Source organism: Peromyscus californicus, unplaced genomic scaffold (genome assembly GCF_007827085.1).
Source record: "Peromyscus californicus insignis strain IS unplaced genomic scaffold, ASM782708v3 Scaffold_5__1_contigs__length_169319896, whole genome shotgun sequence".
Lineage (NCBI taxonomy): Eukaryota > Metazoa > Chordata > Mammalia > Rodentia > Cricetidae > Peromyscus > Peromyscus californicus.
In genome coordinates, this window is record NW_026294573.1 from 45085284 (window position 1) to 45094229 (window position 8946).

General features: G+C 49.4%; 1 protein-coding gene across 1 annotated transcript in view; it reads left to right on the forward strand.

The window, feature by feature from the left end:
• Lexm (lymphocyte expansion molecule) overlaps nucleotides 1–2403 on the forward strand; it is a 33681-nt gene extending 31278 nt beyond the window's left edge. The window contains exon 10 of the mRNA XM_052717869.1: nucleotides 1795–2403. Within this exon, the coding sequence (XP_052573829.1) occupies nucleotides 1795–1867 (73 nt within the window). The 3' untranslated portion in view covers nucleotides 1868–2403. The remainder of the gene's footprint in view (nucleotides 1–1794) is intronic.
• The last annotated feature ends 6543 nt before the right edge of the window (nucleotides 2404–8946 follow it).

The window sequence follows — 8946 nt, forward strand, 5'->3', positions numbered from 1 at the left end:
ACTTTATATCTTTTTTATCCTGATGGAGGCTGGCAGTGTCTCCCCCCACCAGCTTTCTGTTTTCTCAATTTTCCTCTCTGTTAATCCCGCCTATACTTCCTGCCTGGCCACTGCCAATCAGTGATTTATTCATTGACCAATCAGCAACACATTTGACATACAGACCATCCCACAGCACTGAGCCATCTCTCTGGCCCCACATTTTGAAAATTCTTTAAATATTATTGGCCTAAGTCCTTTCTTAGACATTGTATTTACAAATACAAGTGAATATTGTCTCCCAGGTACTCTGAAGGATTTAGTGGGAAGCAACTCTTGTGTTTCAGGTGGGTGGATGGAGAGAGAGGGACAGAGACAAAGATTCTGTCTCCAAGTCTAGGCGAGCGATGAGGGTGTAGAGACCTGAGACACAGACCCACGGGTGGCAGGAGAGGCCCCTTTACTCTGATGAGCCCTCTCTCCCTCCTTCATCCTTTGACTAAGATCTGTAGCATAGCCACGCAGCCCCGGGTCATGATTGAGGGTTCGGAACAAAAGCATGTAACACCCACAGCCCTGTCTCCATGGAGACCCTGCCTGTTCAGTGGGGGAAAACAGGCAGTCACTGAGAGTGTGACGCATGTGACAATGGCCGCTAGCTGCTGTTGGTCATGGGTAGCTAGGGGTTCCTATAAGAAAACCATTTCCAAGTTGCCTGCAGGATGGAGATATAGTCCTGAGCAGGGGCAGGGTGGTCGACTCCTGGCTCACTATCTAAACGGTGGAAGGAGCATGGGACTGAGGTTGGAAGCTCAGGGGTGCCGGCCCTGACCCTGGCCTTAGATGACCTCATGCAAGCTTGCCCTCCTCTCTCTAGGCCTCAGTTTCCCTCTCAGGGCAGGGCTGTATTATCTTCCAGATGCTATGGTTTTGTTTATTTGATTTTTGAGAGGACTCACTCTGTAGCCCAAGCTGTCCTGAAACTCACTATGTAGCCCAGGCTGACCTCAAACTGATGGTGATCCCCTTACCTCAGCTTCCCAAGTACTGAGGTTCCAGGCATGAGCCACTGTACATCAGTGGCCGATTTTCTTTGGTCTTTTCTTTCATTTTTAGACAGGGTCTCACATAGCTCCGACTGGCCTCAAGTTCACTGTGTAATTGAGGTTGGCCAAACTTCCCACCTCTACATCCCAAGTACTGAGATGGCACGTGCCACCACGGCCAGCTTGCTCGGTTGTTTTTTTGTGTGTGTGTCTGTTTTGCATGTATATAAAATGTGTTTGTGTGTGTGTGTGTGTGTGTGTGTGTGTGTGTGTGTGTGTGTGTGCCCGCCCATGCACATGTGTTTATATGTGTGTGTGTGTGTGTGTATGTGTGTGTGTGTGTATGTGTATGTGTGTGTGTGTGTGTGTGTGTGTGTGTGTGTGTGCCCGTGCACATGTGTTTATATGTGTGTGGAGGCCTCAAGTTTATATCGGGTGTTTTCCTCGACCACTTTCTGCTTTATTTATATTGAGTCAGAGTCTCTTGCTGAGGCTGGACTTCACCAATTCTGGCTAGTCTAGTTAGACTTTATGTGTTTTTCCCTTGGAATTCTTATAAGACATTCTGACTGCGATGGAATGGGTACAAAGTAGAGACCCCTTCCTTAGAAAGGGGTCCTTTCCGGAGGTCATGAATCTTGGCCTCTCAACCAAGGTAGGATTCCCTGTGATGCACGGCTAACAGCCACCTACTCATCCACCCATGGATGGGGAACTCACTGTCTTGCGAGGGATTGTGTCCATATTTTTCTTTCTCTCTTTTTTACAGGGAACGGATTACACCTTTTACAAAGGGCAAATGCCCTCCAACTGTGGATTACAATTCAGATCCTGTCCCTTAAAGTCACTCGCCGAGGACAGCCTGATGCGACCAGAGGGCCCAGGGCCTGAAGAGAAATCTCGGGATGGGAGGATGGGAAAGGAAGCAGGGGTCTCGGAGAATGCCTGGGAGAGGGGAGAGACCAGGAGGGTCACCTTTGCGGCAGCCCTGTGGCCAAAAGTCACAAAGTCTGCTGGGACAGTGGGGGGCCAGGTATCTTGTTACAAGAGATCCATTGTCCTGAGCATTCCAGTCAGCTGGTGACATGAATTTGGGAGCCAGACAGTAGGTGGGGGGAAGAGGGGCATGTGGGTGACTCCCTGGAAACCTTCCATTATTAAGCCAGAGCGTGGGTACCCAGCTCATTGTTGTCCCAGAGGAGGTGGGAGCGGAACATTTGCCACGCAGCAGTCTAGGCCCCTGCAGGAACACCCCACCTCCATGCTAGGATGCTTCGGGAAGCTCAACAGGGCTTCCTGCAAGGAGGAGACTGCAGACCTCCAGGCAGTGTCCGGCAACTGAAAGAGCCTCTGCACCCCAGAGTCAGCACTGTGGGCACACAAGTATAGTCAGGTGGGTCTATGGGGGGGGGGGGGGGAGCGACAACATCCTGCCTTGCTTCCCACACTGTTTACATCAATGAGAGCTGAGGGGGGTTGGGGGGAGAGGGTTGTCCCCAGAGAAGAGGGTGCTGGGACCCAGTGGACTCAGCCACAGAACTCACATAATAAAACATAGTAGATACTTCCTTCAGAGCGGGTTTTGTCTCCCCAGTCGCTTCCTCACTTATGCTAAAGTGGCTCTTCTGGGGGGAGAGAAACCGTCTCTACTCACAGAGATAATAAAATCCTCTCTGTAAAAGCTGACCCCACTGACTCTTCAAACTGGCCTGACAGTTAATTTAGCAAGGTAACAGAAAATTAGACCAGTCTATCCGATGAACTTTCCATAGACTAGAAACACAGCGCTGCAAACTGAAATTTAAAATGTCATCTGTAGTAGCTAGGGAGCCCCTGACTCTGCCTCTTGGGGTTAGAGCACACATCATATCATCTAGCTTTTCTGTGGGTCTTGGGTCTCATATAAAATAAAAAATAAATCTTTTTTGAAAGTTAAAAAATAACCGCAATAAAACTTGGAAAAGACTACCTTATAGAATGAGTGCATTTTAGGAAATATTTTGGCCAGCTCTTGTATCACTGGCACTTGCCATCACCATAGAAAAGGTGAGCAGATTGGAAACCCTTGCCTTTGTAGGTGAGAACCCTGGGAAGTTTGTTTAAATACTTTGCCCGGAGGTAACCAATGAGCTTGCACGTGTTACAAAAGTCACACGTGTGCTATAGGATTCCCACCTCTTACAGGCTCGTCAGATGGCCAGGGCAGGCTTTACGAGAAGTCCCAGGGACACCACACCTGCAGGAGCTGGTATATCAAAACCCCCAGCTTCTCGGTGCTCGGGCAGAGCTGAAGTGTGCTCTCCACAGGCTTAGGTGACCCTAGTTGCCCACAGGGCAAGCTGACTGACAGTGCTCACTCCCACTGCCATTCCTCCCCACTTTCCTCCTGGTGTTTTCTTTACCTCCTAGTAAAGCACTTGTACGCAGGTCTTTAGCTCAGGGTTGGGGGGTGGCGTCTGGGAAAGGACATACCAAGATGAACACTGAACTGACATCTTTTCTGACAGCCCAGTGGGTCGTTAGTTCACACCCTGGTTTGGGCACCTCAGTTTGGAGACCACTCTTCTACTCCCCGGCAAAAGTTACACCTGTCTCCGATTGTAAAAGGCTCCTTTGAGTGTGAAGCAGATGTGAGGCTTCTTGTCTTTAGCCTTCCACCTGGACAGGGCTTGAGCAAACACTTGAAAGCTGAGGTTTGGAACCTGGACCCTTCTGAGGCCTCTAGCAGCCCATGGAGAAGGCCATCATGGAGGGGGTCATGAGGCTGGATCCTGGCTCTGCCCACTAAACTCCAGGCAGCTCCATATTGAGTATATGCTGGACTTTTCCTAAATGATTTGTTTTGGGGAACAAAGAACTTTATAGCCAGCAGCACATAAACATCTAGTAACCATCCATTCTAGTTCCATCTCTGAGGAGCCGGGCTGAATGAATGTCAGACACATAAATCTTACAAAAGTTGCATCAGGTTCTAACATTTCTCTAATTGCCCAGCAATTTCCGTCACTCAGGTGTGGAATCCTGCCAGGTTGTGAGATGTCCTGAGCAGGGAGAAGTTGCCCCTTTGAAGTCATGCTATCAGACCCCACAATGTGGACCACCCCTGATACAATGAGCTGGGCATCTCATGAAGACAGTCCTGGTCTAAATCATAGTGCCCAGCTAGTGCCCAGGAGCAGGTGGGTACTGGCGATGCTTTGGTAGAACTGAGCATGACTTGTATGGCTGTCGGAGAAAGTGAGGTTCAGACTGGCATACATTCGCGGAGGATGCCCAGCACCGGTCCTTTACTAAACACAGAACTGCGTTTTTCTTACCAACCGAGGGTAACGGGTCGATCACTATGAACGCTCTGCAGTGCGTTCTTGGGGAGTCCATAGCGTCACCGGGGCTGAAATCCAGGGCCGTGTGCATGCAAAGCCAACACTCTCCCTATGCTGGCTAGTTTTGGTTTCAACTTGACATGTGCTAGAGACATAAATGCCTCTGTAAGATCGGGCTGTAGTCAAGAATGTAAGCATTTTCTCAATGATGTGGGAGGGCCCAGCCCATTGTGGGTGGTGCCACCCTGGTAGTCATGAGTTTTATAAGAAAGCAGGTTGAAGCCTGGTGTGGTGACCCACGCCTTTAAACACAGTGCTTGGGTGGTAGAGACAGGTGGATCTCTGTGAGTTTGAGGCCAGCCTGGTCTACAGAGTGAGTTCCAGGACAGTTAGGGCTGAAGAGTGACCCTGTCTTGAAAAAGAAAGAAGAAAAGCCATGGTGAGTAAGCCAGCAAGCAGCACTCCTCCACAGCCTCTGCATCAGCTCCTGCCTCCTGGATCCTGCGCCCTGTGTGAGTTCCTGCCCTGGCTGCTTTTGATGATGAACTGTTATATGGAAGTGTGAATGAAATAAACCCTTTCCCCCGCAAGTTGCTTTTGGCCATGGCATTTTGTCACAGCAATAGTAACCCTAACTAAGACACTACCACTAAACTATAACCTCAATCCCAAGACATTTTTTTTTTTAAAAAAAAAAACAGTCTTGTTATGTTGCTCAAGGTGGCCTTAAACTCACCTGCTTGAGTGACTGTCCTCTTCAGTACCCCGAGTAGCCAGGATCATCGGCATGTACCACCATGCCTGGGGCCCCTTTCATCCAGACTTTGGATCTTTGGTCCGCATCATTGTGAGCAGCTTAGTAAGAACTGCCCAAGCCTGAGCAAGCCTGGCTCCCACTTCTGGCCCCACTGTATCCTTTACTCGGAAGGTGCTGTATCCAGCTTGGCTCTGGGAGTTCCTCCTCTTCCATTTACCTGTTGCTCAGGCCCTACTGGTCCACTCTCTTCCTAGACCCCTGCAGACTCATCCAGAGAAAGGGGAGTCAACTAAACTGAGGACAGATGGGGTGTAGAATGCTGGGGGGCTTTGAGAGGTGACTGTCCTGGACCTAGGGGTGTGGGGCTACTTCCTGCTGACCTTGCATTTAGGTGTGTGCTGAAGACATCTGATACATGGTGTGTAGACAAATTTCTAAGTAGTCTTATTAAATAAAAAACACAGAGCCAGAAACAGGGGTGAAAATCTGACAGAGATCAGAGGAATCGAACAGCCACCAGCTAACCTTATCTCACTACACCGCAGCTTCCAAAGTGCGAGCTTCCTGTCTACATGCACCTTTATTGCCTTGCTGTTCTGCCCTCTCATTGGCTCTTAGCCCAGCTACCTCACTTCCTTGTCACTGCCTGTCTGTACAGACCTCCAGGTCTCTATGGTTGGTACTGGGATTAAAGGTGTGTGTCACCACGCTTGGCTCTGTTCCCTAATATGGCCTTGAACACACAGAGACCCTGCCTGCCAGGTGATCAGATTAAGGGCGTGTGCTACCACTGCCTGACTTTTGTGTTTACTTAAAATGCCCCCTATTTCCTCTGATCTCCAGGCAAACTTTATTTATTAACAAACAAATAAAATATCACCACATGGTGTGTTAGGAAATGTTCAACAGCTGCCTCTCAGAACAAAACAGGATGATGTGCCCGTGATAGTTAATTTTATGTGTCAACTTGTCTGTCATGTGGTATCCAGGCATTTGAGTAATAAGCATTACTCTGTCATTTGCAATCTTGTCTTACTTCATGTGGGTAGTTGGGTCTTGGCCAGTCAGCAGAAGCCTTGAGTGCTGAAGACTTGAGTGAGGACAGTCCTCCTGCCCAGTGACTGGAGCAGGGCTATCCGCCATCTTTTCCCACCTTTGTATTAGAGCGGAAGCATCAGTTCTTTCTTTCAACTGAAACTGTTACTACTTTTCCTGGAGAGGTGCACAGAAACACCAATTTGCTCCAGGTAGGACATCAGCAGACCAAACAAGCTTTTCCATTCAAGCCCAACTCGTAAACGAATGAGCCTGTTAGGGTTCCTAACAGCAGCATAGGTGGAGGGTTACTTATGGGGGGGGGGGGGGGTGACTCAAAGGCAGCAACATCACAGCAAAGTCCCATGCCAACATGGGAACTCTGAAAAGCTATGTCACTGGAACCCCCCTGTCAGCCTTCCACCTTATAGACTCCAGTACCTCCCCAGATCACAGGAAGCTGGGAGGAGACAGCAGGGAGTGGTGCCTGGAATCATAGGTTAGGTTCTGATGATGCTGCCTCTTTCTTCAAGGGAATGCTAATAGGCCCGATCTTGTCAAGGGCCCTGCAGGTAACCACAGATGATCTGATATCAAGACAGATCAAGGTCAAGTCGTGGCCCGGGGGACAGAGATCAAAACAAGCCACACCACTAGCTCTCCTGGGTCTCTAGACCTTGGGCCAAGGCTGTCTCCACAGCCTTCTAAGCCAACACTGGAAATAAGCATCTCTCTCTCTCTCCTCTCCCTTCTTGCCATTTCAGCTGTTCCTCTGACTACACCACCAGCTTATGGCAAGCTTGATTGGCAGAGCTTGCCAGGTTCCACAGTGGAACGCGTGACTAGGCTACCCACACCACTGAGCTAGTGACATCTTCAGTGTGAGACGTGACAATGGCATTTGTATTGCCCCAGTCTGCCACTGTTCGTACTCTTTCCTCAGAAGAGAACAGATTTGATTTGTGGGGTTCCTAAGAGTTCCAAGGTCACACACATGAGGTCTCCCACTTTCGGCTTCTAGGTCAGCAGTGAGCAACCACTGGCCTGAATGTCTCCCTCTTACACACCCTGGCACTCCTGCACATGACCCAGTTGACAGTAAGATAAGGTCCCTTGCTTCTTCTCTGGCTGCCTCTCCCAGGTCCCAGTCCTTGGTTTCAGGCTTAGAACTAGGACTGGGACACCGGAAGAAGCAACTCTGGCCAGAATGACACATAGAGTCCTGGTCCAACTTACCAGGGAGCTCTGAGCCCAGCTATCACAGGTATCAGCCTAGACAGGAAGTGCCCCATTTGAAAAAAAAAAAAAAATCTTCCTTGGATCATAGTGATGGGCGGAGCAGAATTCAGCTGTGTGAGTTTTGTACCCCCCCCCCCCCCCCCTTCCAACATCTTCTGAGAGAACATGATTCTCTGACTGCCAGTGGTAGCTTCCACCCCTGGCAGTTCTACAGTGACTCTGCCCCTGACTAGGCCAACGCCTTTCTTAGCTCCTGGAGTGGTGCGGGCTCCCGAGGCACTCTGGTGTGACTAGACAGCCTTTGTCAGCCTACATGCAACCCACTTAACCTTTTTTGAGCCTCACTTTCTCCTCACATCTCATGGGGAAGATGACCCACCCCACTGTGCTGGCTAATTTTATGTCAACTTGACATAAGCTAAAGTTATTTGAAAGGAGGGAACCTCAACTCAGACAATGCCTCCATACGATCAAGCTGTAAGGCATTTTCTTAATGGTTGATGGGAGAGGGCCCAGCCCATTTTGGGTGGTGCCAGCCCTCGGTAGTGGCCCTCAGTTCTATAAGGAAGCAGGCTGAGCAAGCAACGATGGGCAAGTCAGTCAGCAGACCTCCTCCACGACCTCTGCATCAGCTCCTGCCTCCAGGATCCTGCCCTGCTTGAGGAATTTCTGCCTTCATTGCTTTTGATGAACTGTCATATCATCGGTTCTCAGCTTGTGGGTTGCAAGACCCTTGGCGGGGGGCATTGAACGTCCCTTTCGCAGGGGTTGCCTAAGACCACCGGAAAACACAGATATTTACAGTACGATCCATAACAATAGCAAAATTAGTTATGAAGTACCAACAAAAATAATCTTATGGTTGGGGGTCACCACAGCATGAGGAACTGTATTAAAGGGCTGTAGCGTTAGGAAGGCTGAGAACCACTGGAAGTGTGAGTAAAACAAACCCTTTCCTCCTCTACAGCAACAGGAACCCTAACTAAGACCCCACCCCCTTTCTGCTACAAGACCAAGAACTGAATAAGACACTCATCCAAATGTTAGGTGATGTCCAGGGCTGAAATGCTGTGGGATGGTCTGTATGTCAAATGTGTTGCTGATTGGTCAATGAATAAATCACTGATTGGTCAGTGGCCAGGCAGGAAGTATAGGCGGGACTAACAGAGAGGAGAATTGAGAGAACAGGAAGCTGGGTGACGGAGACACTGCCAGCCGCCATCAGGACAAGGAAGATGTAAAGTACCGGTAAGCCACAAGCCACGTGGCAAGGTATAGATTAATAGAAATGGATTAATTTAAGCTGTAAGAACAGTTAGCAAGAAGCCTGCCATGGCCATACAGTTTGTAACCAATATAAGTCTCTGTGTTTACTTGGTCGGGTCTGAGTGGCTGTGGGACTGGCAGGTGAGAGTTTGTCCTGACTGTGGGCCAGGCAGGAAAACTCTAGCTACACTGAAATGCAAAAGTTGTTTTAATGGTAGTTTGGGCTTGGAATGTCTCCACAGGCCAATGTGTCAAAGGCTTTGGTTCTATTGGGAAGGGCTCAGTAGGAGGCCTTTGGATC